The 19,574-nt window shown below is 34.4% G+C and overlaps 1 protein-coding gene across 1 annotated transcript in view; it reads left to right on the top strand.

The window, feature by feature from the left end:
• Window positions 1-19,574, top strand: part of SLC4A10 (solute carrier family 4 member 10) — a 178,910-nt gene that overhangs the window by 153,644 nt on the left and 5,692 nt on the right. The window contains exons 21-25 of the mRNA XM_023528479.1: window positions 131-267; window positions 5,840-6,013; window positions 6,759-6,881; window positions 15,103-15,170; window positions 17,551-17,667. Coding sequence (XP_023384247.1) covers window positions 131-267; window positions 5,840-6,013; window positions 6,759-6,881; window positions 15,103-15,170; window positions 17,551-17,667 — 619 coding nt within the window. The remainder of the gene's footprint in view (window positions 1-130; window positions 268-5,839; window positions 6,014-6,758; window positions 6,882-15,102; window positions 15,171-17,550; window positions 17,668-19,574) is intronic.

Raw genomic sequence — 19,574 nt, 5'->3', positions numbered from 1 at the left:
AGTTTAAGTAATTTACCTAGGTTTACACAGCTAAAAAGTAATAAAGCTGGGATTTGAACTATGTTTTCTGGCTCTGCCCTATACTGCTTCTAAGATATTTCTTTATTTTTCTGTGCTTTCCTTTTATAAGTGCAAAATAGTATGACCATATTACATTTGAAAATAACTTGTACCTTTTCTCTAATTGTTCTTTTACAGTTTATTCCCATGCCAGTGCTATATGGAGTGTTTCTTTATATGGGTGCTTCATCTCTAAAGGGAATTCAGGTAAATTACTTACAGTAAAACAGGCACATCTGTGATGACTGATCTTAAGGTCTGTTGATGCTAAGTCATGTGATAATCAAGATAATGACATCATCTAATGAGCAGGTTTCAGACCACAATTAAATTTTTTCAAACTGGTCAGATTCACAAAAGTTAAAGAAAATCCTCTTTAGAATCTAAAGTGCACAATCTTAGGGTACTTTTATTTACCATAAGTATATATTAGAACTCAAAACTTTAGATTTTACAGCCCTTTTAGAAAACTAATTGCAGCATGTTTCAAGATATATCCAAATACTCAAAATCTTTGACACTGTAATCATGTTTATCAACATCTATCCATGGGAATACAAAAAACTCGAACTAAGAGGTTAGATTTAGAGAACTTTTAGAACCTAATCATAGTACATTTCAAAATATATACAAATACTTTTAATCTTTGATATTGTAATCATGGTTATGGATATCCATGAGAATAGAAAAACTCTATGTACAAAGATGTTCATTATAACACATACTTTTGAAATATTGGAAACAATCCAGTTATCTAACATGAGTACATAATTAAGCAATCTATGGTACATTCACTGAAAAGTGATAACTACGGTGACAATAAAAGTAACATGATAAAAATGTTTATGGCACAATTCAAAGTGAAAAAGTAGGGAAACAAGTTGTATCTACCCTAGGTTCGTAAAGCTACGAGTCTGGGTCAGATTAAAAAGGAAGTGGAGAAATAAAAACAATTTGTTAAGATTGTGAGATCTTGGGTAATTTTTTTCATTTTGCATTAGTTTTTCTTTTATTATTATAATCGTATTTCTAGAATTCTTTTAAAAATAAACTAAAAATAAAAGTATAGAGTAAGGAAGTTTCAAAGTATAAGTGAAACTATTGTTTAAGTGTTGGTAAGATAAATATAGTTGTGTTTTTTATTACTGCACAACAAATTACTATACAACTTAGTGGCTTAAAACAATAAATATTTATCATCTCATAGTCTCTGTGGGTTATGAATTTGGGAAAAAGATTAGCCAGATAGTTCTGGCTCAAGATGTCATGTGGTTGCTGTCAAAATGTGGACAAGGGCAGCAGTCATCAGAAGGTTTGAATGGGGCTGGAGGGTCGTGTCCAAGATGGTTTACACAGAGCCGTTGGCAAGAGGCATCAGTTCTTCCTGGCTTTTGATAGAAAGCCTCAGTTTTTTTGCCACATGGACCTCTTCATGGGTCACTTAAGTGTCCTCATGACATGGACGTTAACTTCCATCAGAGAAAACAATAAGAGAAAGAGAGAAAGTAACTGTGCCTTTCAACTTAGTCTCCAAAGTTGCCCATATGGTCACTTCCACTTCATACTGTTTGTTAGAAGTGAATCATTATGTCTAGCTTGCACACAAAAGGAAAGAAATTAGATTCTATCTCTTGGAGAGAAAAGTACCAAAGAATTTGTGGGCACATTTTAAAACCACCTCAGGTATATTTTAAATCTTTGCAGAGGCTGTTGGCAAATTGTTCCTGCTTATGTTACTGTAGTGGGTTGAATAGTGTTCCCCCAAAATTCGTGTCCACCTGGAATCTCAGAACGTGACTCAATTTGGCAATAGAGTCTTTGAAAATGTAATCAGTTATGAATTTCAAGATGAGCTCATCCTAGATTTAGGGCGAACTCTGAACCCAATGACTTGGATCTTTATAAGAAGAGGAGACACAGGGTAGAAGGACACACATGAAGATGGAGGCAGAGATTAGAGTTTTGCCGCTACAAGCCGAGGAACACCAGGAGCCAGCAGAAGCTGGAAGAGGCAAGGAAACTTTCTCCCCCGTGGCCTTCAGCACCTTGATTTTGGCCTCCACAACTGCAGGAGAATAAATTTGTATTGCTTTAAGCTACTAAATTGTGGTAATTTGTTATAGTAGCGCTAGGAAATTAATACAGATTTCTACTTAAATTTGCTTCTGAATAATCTTGTTTTTTAACTTAACATTATTGATCTAGCATACTTAAATTTTCTTGAAAAAAAGATTAATTTTGAAGGTTAGTTTTTGTATAGTTTATTTTTGTTGACTAAAAGGAAAAAATAAATTGTTGCTTTTTCTATGACACAGCTTGATTCATTGGTGTACGAAGACATAAAAGTCATCTGACAGAATGTTATGCATTTTTCAAATTAACACTTGTTAAGTTGAGCACAGAGTGTAGGATGGTGAGCTGTGGTTCAACAGCAGACCACAAGAGAAATTAAAATAGAGAAGTTCATCACTCATAGGTCCTGGAAGAAGTATCTGGCCTTACCACATGGGAAGGTCAAGGCAAAGTGAAGACAGAGAGAGGGAGACAGGACCTAGGGCACATGCTTTTATTAGGGTTTGTAGGTAGAGCGCTTTGGGGTTCCTGGGCTAAGGCCAGATTGGTCAATTCAAATCAAGAGAGCAGAGTTTTGATAGGTTCCACGGGAGTCTTATTTAAGAGGTGGATAAGGGGAAAGTGTTGGGAGGCAGGGGAGACTGTTGATCGCAAGGGCTGTTGGGAAAGTCATATCAGGAACTTACATTTACTTGTGACTCGGGGCTTCACCTAGGGAATGTGATTGTGTGATTGTATAGTTTAAGGTCACTGCAGGCTACTAGGCTAAACAAAATGGATGCCAAGGCAACGATATTACAGAGTAGGTTAGCCAAGCTCTTGACACTGAGGGACAGGTAGCACGGGAATTCTTTTCCTGAATGAACAACTAGCCAGCTTCTGACTTTAGGAGAAAGAAAATCAGTTGGGCCTTAGGCCAGTCCTGGATGTTAGAACTAAGGCAAAACGTTAATATGAAGTCACTGTAAAATCATCAAACACCCAAAGTAGATAGGCTGACTGCCCATCTTGACACTGGGTAAAATTAACTTGAGAGAGGGAGATGGTTGAGAAATGTTATGCATTTAAATTTTACTCAAATTACTTTTCATTTGCTTATTTATAATTTCATGTATAAAAAGTGTATTTTGAAAGAATTGGTTTGGTAAGGCAGATAAGGAAGAGGTTTTATTTGTTTTACTGGGTTTTGTTGTTGTTTTTGTTGTTCTTGTTTTTGTTTTTTGCCTTTGGCAGAAGTTCCATGAGTACTAATTTCATCTGTAAGTGAAAAGTATTTATTATTAGGCCCCAGGCTCACATAAATACAGCAGCAGAAGTTTAAGAAACAAAGTAAAATCATTTTGAAAGGTTTCAACAGATTTCCCTCCTAATTCTACTCACATGATTTTATACTCATGAAATTTAGAACTAAACAAGAATGTCAGGTTTTGGAATTATTTGGGGTGTGAATCTTTCAAACAAAAGTTGAGGAAAACATTATCAAGGCCCATGAGGAAACTATAATGAGTTTTAAATAGAACAAATGAAACAGCAAGCAGGGTCTCACACTAAGAAACAGGGTTAGTGAAGATTCAAGTTAGCCCCAAGCTCGGGGAGTTAAAAACTCTACGGAATTTTGTGGCTGCCTCAGTGCAGAAACGATAAGTTTATACTAAGATGAGATAGAAGCCAAATGCAAAATTCAGAATGCATTTATCATTATTATCATTTCTTAAGTATTAATAAACATGTGCTGAATACCAGCAGTTCAAGGAGCATATTAATTAGTTACTCTATAAGTTGTAGAAACCTATATTTTACCTGATTGTTTGGCAATATTAAGAAACTTATTATCCAGGCCTATCACTGTGCAACATGGCAGAAAAAAACAGATCACAGTGTTCTCATGAATGTTGTTTCTGTACTCAGATATATAACCACATCTATATTCATTCCAACACTTCAGGAGTCCAAAGTAAAGCAAATGTGCCATGTAAACAATAACAATTGAAGCACCCACACATCGAAGTACACTTATGCAATAACATAACTTCACAAAGGGAGAAATGGTGGCTGGGAAAATGAGTTCTATAGAAACTGAAACATGCAGTAATGAACCAGATTTTACTTTATTTCTTCCTTATTCCCACCTGCACCATGTACTAAGTTTTATTTATTTATTTTTATTTAATGACATGTAATTTTAAGAGATATTTAGGAGACAGAAATAAAAAGACCTACTGAAATATTTGTGGATAGTATGGAGAGAGATGAACCAGAAAAAAATTCATCACTTAGTATTCTGCATAACAGATTTTCAATAAATGTGTATTTAACCTATATACAGTTCTGGTTTAGATGACCAAGGGAAGATCATGCCATGCCATAAGGTGGGAAACAAGAAAAGGAAAATAGCTTTATGTTGAGTTTGAGATTTCTAATATATATACAAGCAGAGTTTTGTAAAACAGGATGTTTTGACCTTAACACTTAACCCTAATGTTTGACATTTGTCCCGTGGCATAGTGGAATAATTTTGGAATAGTTGACAAGAATGACTTACAGTTTTCTTATAAATTACCTAAAAAATAAAATCAAATATTATTCTTTTGAAAATTCATAATGGGTATTACTGTAGGAATGGCATGAAATAGAACTGACAGTGATGAAATCATATTTTAAATAATCACTTCTTGTTGGAAACATTCAAAATTGCAAAATTCGGCCTAAGAAATATTAAACAAAATGATACATATAAAATAACACTGACATGCAATATGGTTTTTTAGTAAGTAAAACGTGATTAAAGCTTTAAGGTTCTCATGAAAATTTAATCTATAAAATTTAAATTGAAAAAATTGGCTTTAGTATATAAAAGTGGCCTCAAAGTCAAAGCTATAGCAATAATATTATATAGACCAAAAATAGTTGTATTGCCTTTATGGTGAAATTTAAACATAAATAACATTGATCCAGATGAAAATAATTTTTGTAAACCACAACTGAAAAATATACAGTTTGACAGTGCAGTATAGGAAATTGATCAAGAAATTAAATTGAGTTAACAAAATTTGCTCTGGAAGTACTTTATTAATAATTATTCATCTAAGTTATATCTTTATGGCTAAGATATTTGTATTTGTAAAAACAGCACCAAAACTTTGTTGGGGATCAAAGCAGCAAGGCTAAATAAAACCAACAGAATCAAAATAAGGTCAAAACATCTTACTTAACAGCTACGTATGTGTGAGAGCTCAGGAGAGAGAGCTGCAGTAGAGATCTAAGTCTGGGAGTCTTTAAAAAGTATGTGAAAGTTGAACCCATGGGTATGGATGAGCTATTCCAGGACAGAAGAGGACAGAGAATGGGAGTCCAAGAAGCCCTGGTGCTTAAGGCACAGTTGAAGGAAGAGATCGTGATGTGACAATGAAAAATAATGAAATATTTTGTCTCTAAAGGCTATACTCTCCCAAGTAGCAACATTTAGCATTGCCTTCAATATTTTTACACTCTTCTAAATTATAACCTATATCTATATTCAAGAAAACATGGGATATTATAAAACTAAAACCATAGTATTTCAGAGTGTTTGCATAACAATCCTATTGTCCAAATGCCCAGATGTCAACTTAAGTGTGATCCAGATATAACACACATTGGACCACATTAAATGTTTACCTGTCCCACTTTTGTCTGTAAAAAGCAATTTAGTCTGTTTATCTTTTAGTTCTTTGATAGAATAAAGCTATTCTGGATGCCTGCAAAACATCAACCAGATTTTATATATCTAAGGCATGTACCACTTCGAAAAGTCCACCTCTTCACAGTTATTCAAATGAGTTGCCTTGGCCTTTTGTGGATAATAAAAGTTTCAAGAGCTGCTATTGTCTTTCCCATGATGGTATGAAACTCCTTTTTTTTTCTTCTTGTGATTTTCTACTCTTATTGGAAACTCATGAACTGAAATTGGAACAATAAAGTCATTTTGAACAATTATTAGAAACCTGGTATAAACTTTAACCACTAAAACGGTAACTAAGACTGTGTTTGAGATTATATATGAATTTCAGTGATTCATATTAGTTTTGTGTCCATCATTCTGAATATTGGTTGAAGTTTGAAGTAATTGAAGTTGGGTAGAAAAATGTAAACTTTCAAAATTTAACTCCAAAGATATACCAGCAAATCTGAAAAGTTGGAATTTTAAAAATAACATTTCATGCAATATTTCAGGTAAGTTTCAAATATTTCAAAAAATATACTAAATTTGAATGACTATAAATACTTTAAAATATTATCAGCATAGATGAGAATGGTTTAATGTTCATTTAAAATAGTGTAAACTAGTAACTACATGTATTTAAGAAAATAGTCCAATATATTTTGTAGTTTTTAAAATAGCTTTTTTAAATGACTCAACATCACAACCACTATTCTGAGGATGTGGTGAGAAAAGGAAATGAAGGGATCAAAAACTCAGACTTTTTTTTTTTCTTTTATACACATATATCTTCAAATTTTACTTTAATCTCAGCTCTAATTGAAATGGACTTTTTTTCTATTGAAAATAAACAAATCTACATCTTTCATTTCTATTTTTTTCCTGTTTTACACTATTATTTACTTATTTTTATTATTTACTTCAGGTGTTAGCTCTGGTATTTGTAAGAAAGTTGATGGACTTTTTGTTTACCAAACGGGAACTCAGCTGGTTGGATGATTTAATGCCTGAGAGTAAGAAAAAGAAACTAGAAGATGCTGAAAAAGAAGTAAGTCAGAGCAAAACAAGTACCTTACAAAGAAAATAAAATGAAGCACTTGCATGTAATAAAAATTTGCAAACAAAGCACTATGCAAAACGAAATTATTGTGTTTATCTTTAAATAGTTAATTATTACTAGCAACCATAGGTGGGCAAGTTTGGAAGACCATAAAGTTGGAACTTGAACACACAGAGAGAGAGTGCATCAATATCTTATATGAGGAAATCAAACCCCAGTGAAATATGCAAACTCTTTGTACTTCATTATCCCCTGAACTACATACTCTATTTTTCTGATCCCTCCCCTGTGGATGGCAGAAAATTACTGATGCTTAATTATTTTCAAATTGTGATTGTGCAATGATTGCTTTTTGGTTGAATATACAAGAAGAAAAAAAGAGACATTATCACTGTTGGTATTTTCCTAGGGGACAGAGTTTTAATCAAAAGATTCTAATTCTAATCAAAAGATAAAATTGATTATTCTTGAAATAGATGAAATGCTTCAGAGGAAAACATGTCAATCTTCTTTGCTTTCGAAGTGATTTAATATTGAGTAAATATTGTTTCAGAAACTTTTGGGATTTACTTCCTCAGACTACTGATTTATCCTATCCTGTTTCATATGTTAAAACAATTTGTTTTAAGTTTTATGGTGTATATAAAGTTCATGTGTAAGTCTTGGTCTGTTTTGAAGGTTAGTAATCACAATATTTTTTAAAGTATGTAAAAACTACAGAGTAGAAATGAAAAAAATGACCAATACATCATTTAGCAGAATATTTGAGCCCATAAATTATTAAACATAGGAACCAAATTTCCATGTGAAAAGAAATGATGAAAGAAAATATTTAATGAGAATTGTGCATTATTCTTTCTACTTTTCCTTTTTCTACAAGGTGGTCAATAATTGTACCCGGTTTCTTATCTATAGTGTATTTTCGCAAACCATGGATATATTCCTCTCTCCTTTGGAGGCAAACATTTCAATGGTCTTAGGTTTTATTGTCTTTAGGTGAGGCTTGATTAGGCAAAAGTCTATTGAGATTTCTGCTCAGATGTTTCTACAAATATGGCTATATCATATCTGACTATCTGGCATTTCTTCATTTTTCCATCATGTCCTATCACTGACAATGGATTCCCACATTTAGAAACTGATCACAATGATATACCTCAATACTGTATGAATATTTCTATTTTCCCAAGTATTGTAGAAGGCATACTTCGACTCATACTTCTCGTAATATTTATATAACATTAAAAGTATCATGTTATAAAATTATAATTTCTCTATTTTTGATAGATTTTGAGAGATTTTTTAAAATAATGCTTTAGTTAGGATATTTTGATAGTCTCTATTTTTTGGGGGGGGCTTTAGGTAAAGTTTGCTCTCATTCTCAGATACTACTCAACAAAAATATGACATAATTTGACATAAATTAAATGTAAAGAAGATGGACATAAGAATATAGACATTCTAAAGAATTAAAGTATCCATATCTAATGTAGTTATTCAGGTTGAAAACAATTTCCAAGAAGTTTTAAATGCCAGAGAAGACAATTTTGAATCCAAAACTCATCACCCGTTGCCTTCCCCTCAGTCTCTCTGATAATGAGAATACTATTTACACTAAAACAGTAACTTACAAATGTAATTTTGCTTTATTTTCCTGCTTTGATTTCCTGTCAAATGTTTTTACTACTTCTATAGGAAAAAGCTAGCAATAGCCCCAGCTGCACAATCATTCCTTCCACAGCATTCTCCACATCCATACCATGGACCATTCTTACCCTTTTAGAACTTTGTAAAATGAAAAATGATAAGTATATATAACATATTATGTTTAATACCTTTTCCTGTTATCACTTAAAAAATTCAGATTCTCTCTTTATATGTATGTGAAATAGTAGAGAACAAATTTGGTAATAATCATAAATTTATTAGAATCTGCCATTTCCATTGCCCAGAATCACTCACATAGCTGCATATGTATAGTACTTACATGCATGAGTGCCAGATGTCCATTTTGGAATTTATCAACCTCAGATTGGAAGAGCCCCTACTTAATGAGCTTCCAACTTTTTACATTATAAATCCACTTTGCTTCAATGGGTGTTTACTGTTTTCTGATTATGAAGATAAAGATTTTAGAAGTAATTAAATATTACTAAATTTCTTAGAGCTCATGTTTTCCAAAAAAATACAAAAATAGATTAAAGATTTATTGAGGCAAATTTATAGTGATATCCTTCAGATCTGCATATGAGAAAAAATGGGGGAAAATGCCTTGCAATACATTAATCAGGCAGGTTTTCAGACCTTTAAATATCTCAAAATAGATTAATATGATGATACTTTTATGCGAGCCTCAATAAAAGAAAAGAAACAAGAGAACCAATACAGTGAAGAAATAATCCATAATTGAATGTTAAAATATAGTTCTGACCAGTACAAAAAAGAAATTCTCCATCTAACAACTGGAGAGAGAAAAGAAAGTTTAAAGATGTTTACTTTCTAACTTGGAATTAGTATTAAAAGAGTATGATCAATAGAGAGAGTAGGAAGATTTAAAAAGGATTACACCAAAACTTAAATTCTGGTTGATTTTCTACTTGGTCCCTTGGACCTCAGTATTTCATTTTCTTGAGGCTATGGACTCCGCTGAAGGATGTGATCCTACTGTGGCATCTTATGCCAAGGCCCAGTCTTTCAAACCTTGTGCATTAAGGTGGTAAACGGAGAAGTTCTCCAGAAATGTTGCATTTCTGCAATTGCTCAAATTAATTGAGTAACTGATCGTGATCTTGGAAGATGATAAATAACAGAAATGTCTCAGCTCCCTGAGACTTGAATTTAAAATAGTCTCACCTCTTGTCCTTTTGATGATAGTTACAAGCTTGTACTTTTATCCTCCAGGGTTTCCTATCAGTAGCCCACTTCTGCTCTTACGGCATTGAGAAAACATTAATTTGACCTTAAAATTCAATAATGAGTTAAGCAGAATAAATAGCTACACAGGCCAGTCCAAGGTCGCAGAGCTTCTGTTCCAAATTTTCATGTACTTCATGCATATGCATATGCATATGCTTCAGTTTTTAGAAAGAAAGGATTATAATCAGGATAGAAATGAATATTGGAACCCTGACATTTTGCACATTGCTCTGTGTAAAGGGAAGACTGCAGAATCAAATTCTTGATGTCCAAATGTGCTCAGAGTACCAACATGCCTTCCTTCCTACTTAAATATTCTCTAGGACACTGTACACATTTGACAAAAGGGCTGCTGTTAAAAGCAGAAAGACCCAACAGAATGTTTGCTCCTGGATGCGGGGAGAAGGCAGTTAATGTTTGATAAATCCTGAAAATTCAGCTCTGGTCATTGATCATGATATTGATAACTCTTGGTTTATGGGAGGTTCACACTAGCATATGTATTACAGGAAAAGCAAAAAGGAGGCTAATGGGATTTGTGATCTGTATGAAGCAAGATCATGAGCAAGCTCAAGAAGATGCAAAAGCAATCTAAACACAAGTACAGTTAAACAAATTACAGAGCATGTCTCGCTGCTAAGAAAGATGAGAATTGGTTGTGGGTTTGGAAGCATGGCCTAATTATGAGACAGACAAATGTTATTTCTAATCAAATCTTAGAATGAGGTAAGCACATCCTTCCTTAAGCAGTGGGTTTTCAAAGGGTAGTAGTCTCAGGACCTCTGCTGCATCAGCCAACACCCACGCCATGTTAGAAATGCAAATTCTTGGACCTTTCTGAGACCTTTTATTCAAAACTCTGGGGATAGAGCCAGAAATCTGTGTTAAGGAGACCTCCAGGTGATTCTGATGCATGCTAATATTTGAGATAAAACCTTTCTTAAAACCACAGAATATGTATCTTCTGAATATGCTCTTCTAAAGAGTTACTCTAAGTAATCCAAGATTACTCTATCAGAATTTTTTGTATTTTGTAGTAATTTAGATAAGTCATTTAGAGGTGCCAAGTCAAATATTCTGATGAAAAACATATGTCTCATCCATCTATTTATGTGAATTCTGTGTAGACTACTCCTCCGCCTCATTTTTCTTTTCAGCTTTCATTGTTAAAGTGAGTAGTATGTATTGGCTCTTTTATCTATTGGAAATTTTAAGAAATACCTCTTAGAGTTATAACATTTTACAGTTTTCAAAGTTATGTGTATGTGTATAATATATAATATATAATACATATGTAATGTTTGCAGTATTATCTATTCTATTAGTAAATGAAATAGTAAATGATAGACACTTCTTAGGTTCTTTGGCCTTGTTTTTCCTCTTAGATGAAATAAAGGGGTTAAACTTGATTTCTGAAGTCCCTTCTATTTTTTAAGATCTATGAATTCTAAAATTGCCGACTATTTTCTCTAATACTTTAAGCATCTTTCTAAGCATTGGCTCTCTGCTGTTGTTTGTACTTTGGGCTATTTGAGGGCTCCTGCATAGATAGAGATTTTACCTAAGAAATGAATACAGTAACAGATACTTCCTATTTCACTAAACGTAGAACATTTGTTAGGTATCATGGTATATGAATTGTACTTTTTATACTATCGCGAAATATAATAAAGAGTCATGATGTAATTTTATGTATAACATTCTGTTCACCAAAACACCCCACAATTTAACTTCAATTTTATTTTCCACTTCTACTCAGCACAGGCCTTTGGCTCCAGCCATGCTAGTTGTTCATTGTCATGCAAACACATTTTATTTATAACTATCTTTTATCCTTGGCCCACATATTTTCTTCCCGCCTAGAGTTCCTTCCTACTACCAAACCAATAAAATAAGACTGGCTTAGATACTGCTTCCTTGGCCCCTGTGCTTTTTACGGTGATCTTTCTCACCCTCTGAAAGATGGGTTTGCATCTTTCTTTTCATTGTTGTATCCCTTATCCCTAGTACCTAGCAGACTACCTGTCATGTAGATGATGCTTAATACATATTTGTTAAATGGATTCATGAATAGGTCCTGGATTCTTCTTCATCATTCATCTAGCATATATTACATGCTCAGTAAATGTCTGAGTGCTTTTGAATAGGTTAGTTTTTTAAGCCTCAATTTCTCTGCATTTTACTGGATATAGCATTAACTGTCCTTAACTTAATTAGCATCTGAAAAATTGGCGAAACCCTTCAAATGTTCTTAGATAAGCTTTGATCATCATCCTTTTAACATCTTCACCATGTTGTAGAATTCAGCATATTTTGGATGGACTCCGTGTAAATGAAGTGCTGAATGGAACTCATTTAAAGGTACTTCTGACTTATAAAGTGATGGATACCCAGTTAGCTTTATGCTCTCACTCTCTTTTCCTGTATGATTGAGATACACTAGGTTGTGATTGTCGTGACGGCTAGTGCCTGATTTGAATGCTCCTCACCAGAAAGTCTCAATTTTTGGCTTCCTCAGAGTGCTGCCTAAGATGCAGCCGGCCCTCCATCCCGAGCTCTGGGGCCCACCCAGCTTCCTTCTGGCACTGAAGGCAGCGAATGCTCTGCCACCCTTTTCAGATAAGCATGGCTTGGAAATGCTATCTTTAGACGTGATGAGTTTTTGTTTGGATAGAATTATGACTAGTATAAAGCCCACACATGCTAACAAGCCACAGAGTGCAAAATAATTATTGAAAGCAATTTGAGAGAAAAGTGGAAAATCATCTGAGGAAAAAAACAAAATTGTTCCCAAAGCTTTGGTTTAATTTTTGCTGTTAGATTGAATCTTGAGCCTTAGTTTTCTGCTGCCAGGTAACCTAAGCACTGATGACACTGTTCTTTTCTTCAGCATTTTTGAATTTTACTCTTCATTAAACCTTTCTACCTGGATTCTTGACTTTTTATTCCAAGTTGTTTGCAAGAGATGCTCTATACCAAGCTGGCCTATCAGTGGACAATCAAGGAAAGAATCACTTTTTGCTTGTATCTTGGTTTACTTAAATAGCATTGGGATCATTGAATGTTTCCTCTTTATATCTCTCCCCGTTCATTAACAGTAGCTTTTTCTGTAGAAAAAGTAACTATCTATTTGAAAGGGTGTATATGCTATGCTCAGGGCCTTGATGATAAGCATATAAGTTAATATAACATATGTATTATATTTCATATATAGTGACTAACCCATTTCAAAGGCATGCCTCATTCTAGGCTGTAGATTTGCTCTGCTCGGATGTTTAAATGTGTAATTTCAAACCAATTGTACTATCTACTCACCTTAAATTAGTTCTAATAGTACTGCCAAATGCCAAGGGGAATAGACATAATATGTAAGTAATAAAGTACATCTGATAGGTCTTAAAATTTTCCTTAAAGAACAACAGAGAAAGAGTATAGAGTTAATTTCTGTAATGCAAAGGGGTAACACATATCATTGGTACCACAGAGTATAAATGGAACATAAGGTTTTGGGGAACGCTTATAAGCAGAGATACAAAACAGCTCATGCAGTCCCCTGACCTCTCCATTATTCCAGAGCATAGGTTGGGCATAGATATTCTGTAGGCAACATGGCAAGGTCCCAGCACAGAGGAGCCTGACTGGGTCAGCAGGTTGGATGTGTAAGAGAACACTCCAAAAATGATAATGAGCCCTGCCTCTACATTCTATTATATATTAGATTGGTTGAGGAAGTTCTAGAAAACACTTTCTTTAAGTAACAAGAAATATGGCTACGGCTCTTCAGAGTTGGCAGCATGTAAATTGAGTGCCAAGGTCTGCATACCAAGGATGCTAGGAATAGCCTTCCATGCTGGGAATAATGACATCAGCCAAAGGTCATATCTTTTGGAAGCTGAATTAGATCAGCCAAGATACCACTAACCTACTAAAAGAGGGAAGACAAGAAGCCTCCAAAGTCATCCCTATTTTCTTTTTATTTCTTTTTATTTCTTTTTATTTTTTAGGCGAGGCAACCCTTGATTGATCTCACAGATTGCAAAGACCTTGTCAGTTTATAATCCCTTATTATTATTTAAAAAAATTTTTTTTTTATGCCTACAGCACCTGATCTTCTTAGGTGTTCTACCATCCAAGTACTAACCAGGTCCGACCCTGCTTAGCTTCCGATGGGATCGGGCTTGTTCAGGGTGGCATGGCCGTAGACCCTATTATCTCTCTTCACCTCCCATTTGGTCAGGGAGTCACTTAGCTCTTCATCTGTATACAACTTAAAATTGCATTTCTGGAGTTTGAGCCAATAACTCTAACATTTTTAAATGGCCCTAAATAGTTCTCTAAACTTGAACATTGCTAATTGACCCATTTGGAAATAAATACATTAAACAGGAGCTATAATCTACAGATAACTAAATTTCCTTTTTGGTGCATGGAAAAAAGTTGATGATAACATTATTGGAAACTAAGCCACAGGATATTTCAGTATGGTAGCATAAGATTATCTTCATTCCAAAGATATAGTTTTAAAATGTTATATCTGAAGAAATAAATATATAAAGCATTTCCACCCTTTGGGAAGGGTGCGATATTGTCATTGTAAGAAGAAATCTGAAGCATAAAACAAAAGCCTAAGATGCATCCCTAAGTAGAAAACACATCTGTTCTGGTCTGTATAAAAGGTGCCTTCTACTGTCTAAGTCTCTAGAGTACCAGTTCTCAAAGTATGGTTCTCAGGCCAGCATAATTTGTGTCCCATGAAAACTTATTAGAAATGTAAATTCTTGGACTACTTCAGACTGACTGAATCAGAGACTGTGGAGGTGAGGGACAGCAATATGTATTATTAACAAGCCCTCCAGATAATTTGATATAAACTAAAATTTGAGAACCACAGTTCTAAATATATACTTCATTCCCTTCTAATAGAGTATTCTGAGAATGTAATTTCAACTTTATGACAATGAAAATGATTACATTACCCATACTTTTATCTTTGTAAAATTTAGATTAATTTTTTAAAAATCTGCTTGGAAATTAACCACGTTTTACATTGAGTGACATGAAGGAGATTGTTGTTAGCATTTAAATTACTTTGTGATATGAGACTCTCATTAATTACTTATGTTCTTGGTAGCTGATGCTTTATTGAAAGGACCTGTGCTAGCATTAATAAATGCAAACAAAGTGGAAGGTCCTGGGGTTAATGAGATAGTGAAACATTAATCTGTGTTTCTTCTTCAATGTAAAAGGGAGCCTCATCAGGTTCACTTGATATATTTTATATTTGTCTTCGCAGGAAGAACAAAGTATGCTAGCTATGGAAGATGAGGGCACAGTACAACTTCCATTGGAAGGACATTACAGGTAAGATATAAATGCAAAAACACACCAATTTGAATAATGGGATGTGTTGTTATATACTCAAAATTTTTGTACTATCCCAGTACTAAGTTCTGTCAGTAATAGCTGTGTGACGATGGTCAAGTAGCTTAAAATGAATGGGGACAGGGAGCTGTTGCTTGAAGTGTTTTCTTCTCATATTTTATAATAGATATGAAAGCGCTCTTTCATAGCCTCTGAAAGTAGCACCTAAAGACAGGTCAAGATTCATTTGTAAGATAAATGAGCTAGGTGTTCACTAAATTGGTCACAGATAAATATTTGAACTCTGGAAGGTCATTCTTTAAAAAAGGCACTTCCAAAGAGATAATCTATATCCTAAATTGAAGGATTCAGTTGTGAGAATCTTTTTTAGGATACATTTATGTAAGTCTCTAACATATGCTGATTGTCTTTATACACGAGGCATGGCAAAAGAAAACAAACTCCTATAAGTTATAATAAAAAACTTTTGAAAGCATTTGACCAAAAATTATGTATATGGTCTCAAAGGATAATTTAAGGCAATGCCAGCAAAAAAGCAGAGAAAACTTTTCTCTGTGGAGGAAATTTGTCATAGTGTTAAAAGTAAATAGAGACTCTTTTGGACTTCAGTTTATGACTGTAAAATCATATTTCCTAGATCTGAAAAATATAATTATGTACCACTTAAGGGTGAGCACAAGCACAGAAGGTATTTTAGCTTTCCTTTTTTTTAAAAAAAAAAATATTTAGGTTTTAAAATCTGTTAATTATTTAGTTGAATCAGCATATTCCCAAGTGCATTCTATAGAAGCCTGGTCTCATGTGGTACCCCTTTCGAAAGGATTAGGTGGTTAAATAAGTTTGGGAAATGTCCTGTACTGTATTCTACTTTGGAGATTCACAAAGCACATTATCATATTAAAGAATAAAGGTAGCACTGCATTAAAAAAAAAAGAAAAGTTTAACTATTTAATCCAGTCTTTTCTAAACTCTTTTGCTCACAGACTTTTTAATCACATAATTTTACAAAAAATCTTGTCTTCCACATGACATTCTCTTGGAAATTATTTGACCTCATGCTATATAAATTACCAAAGGCTGGATGGATTAGAGAAATTAAAGAACCATATCCAGACTGGGCAAGGGAGGGGGCCTGCAAGGTTCCAGGTTTTGCTCCAGACCGTTAGTGTTTCTCTTAAAAGTTGGATTGTTGCTCTCTTGTGAGTGACCACCAATGAAGGTCAGGTGAGGTCAGTCTAGGATTTTAGTTGAACATAATTTTTTTTCACAGCAGAGTATCTTTTTTACGTGTAGTATGAAGACTGCTGTTTTCTCACTCAAGGAAACTTGACTTGGCCTATGATTTATCTCTGCTGCCGTTTGGTTGTGTTTCTAGCCCTGGGAGAGTTTTGGAGCATTCTGAATGCCACCTATAATTGGTACCATTTTAAAATGTAAAAAAAAAAGCACTCGGCATAGTACAGGCACTGATATTTCAGGCTCCCCCAGCCATTTGGAAAGACCTCTGCTGAATACACAGGCTGCCTTCATTTATTCAACAAATATTTATTGAGTAGGTACTATGAGCCAGGCTCTGTCTAGGTCTTGGGGGAATAGCAGTGAACCAAAGGCCAAGAATCCCTATTCTCATGAAGCTGATATTTGAGTAGACTAGTAGAGGTAGAAGGAGTCAGAAAATTAAATGAACAGGTAATATAGTATAATATTTCAGATGGTGAAAAGCACAATAAAAGCAAAAAGTAAAAATCAAGAATGAGGGTGCTATGATGGGATGGAAATAGAAATGTAGCCAAGGCCTGTCTGAGTAGATGACATTTGAACAAAGGACAGAAAGGGTTGTGTACCCTGGGAAAGCACATTACAGGTCAAGGGAAGAGCAAGTACAAGGCCTTGAGGCAGCAGTGGGCCTACAGTGTTCCAGAGCTGTCGAAGGCCATTATGTTGTGGCTGGCGAGGAACGAGCAAGGGTGTGAGAGCAGGAAGGTGAGGGTGGGGACAGAGCCTTATATTCCATCTACTTGGCTGGGAGCCACTGTAGAGTCAGAGCAAAGAGTGAAGTTATCTGCTGTGCTGCTGATTATTAGGGAAAGAGGCTAAGCAATGAACATGCAGAACCTAATCTCCGTAATTTGAAATGAATTTGGAAAACCGTAGCCAAAACCAGTTCCTATATATTATAATCTTTTGTTTAGATTTTTATTTTTTCATAGATTTTTTAATAATTAAGGAAACTATTTAATACTTCTTAATTTTTAATTATAAAAACACAAAGACATGACTGTATTTAGTTTCTATCACTAGATAACTGCAGTTCCTTATTTAATGTTTCTTATTTCATTTTGGGTGAACTCCTATCTAGAGATGATCCATCTGTGATCAATATTTCTGATGAAATGTCAAAGACTGCCTTGTGGAGGAACCTTCTGATTACTGCCGATAACTCAAAAGATAAGGAGTCAAGCTTTTCTTCTAAAAGGTTTGAATTCTAAGATAATGTGATTTATACCAACCCTCATCATTTTATGACATGAATCTATTAGCAAAATAATGGTGTTGGTTTTCATCAGATTTAGATCTAAAATATTTCAGAAAATTCTTTTTCAAACTAGGTAGAAATTGTAATTATTGCATTTGGTGTTATATTTTTCATCTCCTTTTCAGATTAAAAGCTCACTCCACAAAATATGACAGTGGGGAGAAATGGAACTATAAATGAGCCCCAATACATGCCATTCATTTTTGGACATTCATTTTGGCCTACTCTTTTGCAGTGGGATTTTATTGTTATCCCTTATCACCCACTTTCCAGGCCCCCCATAGATGTCTGATGTTTGCACTACCCCATTGTCCTTTTTAAAACCCATATGGCAGATGAAATGGTAATTTTGTATTTAGTATATTTTCGGTCTCCTATTCTAACCCCTTGGAAATCTTCCCTAAGCTCCTTACCCCAAAACTTTCAGCGCCAGCAAGTTCTATCCATTCTTCTCTGTATGAAAACATTACAAACAACTCCTATAGTTGTGGATAATTTTAAATGCATACTGGGGAAGAATGAGTCCTTAAATATCAAGAGTCATCATAGGATTTCCAAATGAATTTTCCAGAATTTATAAATAAGAGTTCAAACCATTAGCCTTCTTAGATGCCAATCTAAAAAAAAATCTCTGTGTTATGCTAATATCCCTTTTTATTAAAGAGTGATTGAGGGATTTGGGACAGTGTTTAATTATTAAGTTCCTTTATTTTCATGACTTTAAATTAACTATTTCTACTTAATTTTTATATTACATTTTTGTTATAAGCTCCCCTTCCTAATCACTCTAGAAGCTGATTCCCCAAAGGTAAGACCCTCACCCTCAAACCTATTCCTTGGTTGTATTTCCTTATGTTGTATGGTGTCTTCTAGAAACCTAGTCAGCCTCTGTCCTCTGTATGAGTTTTGGGGAGGCAAAAGGCAGGGAGAGTCATGGGCTTAGAGCCAAGATCAGATGGCGTGTTTATGATGTTCCTATGACTACTCAGCTCTTTAAGAGGGTTTGAGACTTGAGTAAACCTTTTCCCCACATAACTTAAACAAATGCATCACATATAAATCAACAAATCTCACGGAACTGTATTTAGCAATGACATCGAATTTCTATATTGGAAAAAGAAAATGTATTCCTCAAATTAAGAGATTACAAAGCTGAGAGCTTCCGTTTATGTACCACTGTGCTTTCAAAACTGCCAACTTCATCTGGCTTCATGAGAAATATTTATAAACTTGGGCTAGAAAAAGAGGTTACATTAGACTTAGAGACTACCTCTTATTGCTGGTTTTTGTCACCCCAAAATGGCATGCTGCTTTAGTGTCATCTCTGTTGCCTACAGCATATACAAGACAAACAGTGGATGTGCAGAGTTCATCCCAGAAAGCTGGAGATTAGTCACCTCTCTCTCCCTCTCCCCTACCCTCATTTTCTCTCCCTCCTTCTTCCCCTGCCTGTCTCCAACACTTACTCTAAAGGAAGTTAATATAAGTTCCTTAATAGGCTCTCTCAAAGACTTGGTTGATGCTTTCTGTCTTTTAACAGGACTTTAAAATCTTCGTGAATTTCTTTGCTTGGCTCAAGCAAAAGTCATTTTTTATTCTAAAACATGCTTTATCTTCCTTTCCTAAAGATCTTTGCTATAGTCTGATAGAGTCGTCCTCACAGTAATTCAGTTTTGCTAGAAATTTTGGAAGAAAATCAGTTATGAGAAGAGCAATTTCTCAAACCAATGGAATATGTGTTTGTGGACCCTTTCACATTAAAACTATGGCATTTCTTTGATTTTTTTAAAATGTGAACTCCAGGTTTATGGGCTCAAAATAAAATGTCAACCATGGGAATATGTGGA

Source organism: Pteropus vampyrus, unplaced genomic scaffold (assembly GCF_000151845.1).
Source record: "Pteropus vampyrus isolate Shadow unplaced genomic scaffold, Pvam_2.0 Scaffold2, whole genome shotgun sequence".
Taxonomy (NCBI): domain Eukaryota; kingdom Metazoa; phylum Chordata; class Mammalia; order Chiroptera; family Pteropodidae; genus Pteropus; species Pteropus vampyrus.
This window is presented reverse-complemented; position numbering and strand designations above follow the sequence as displayed.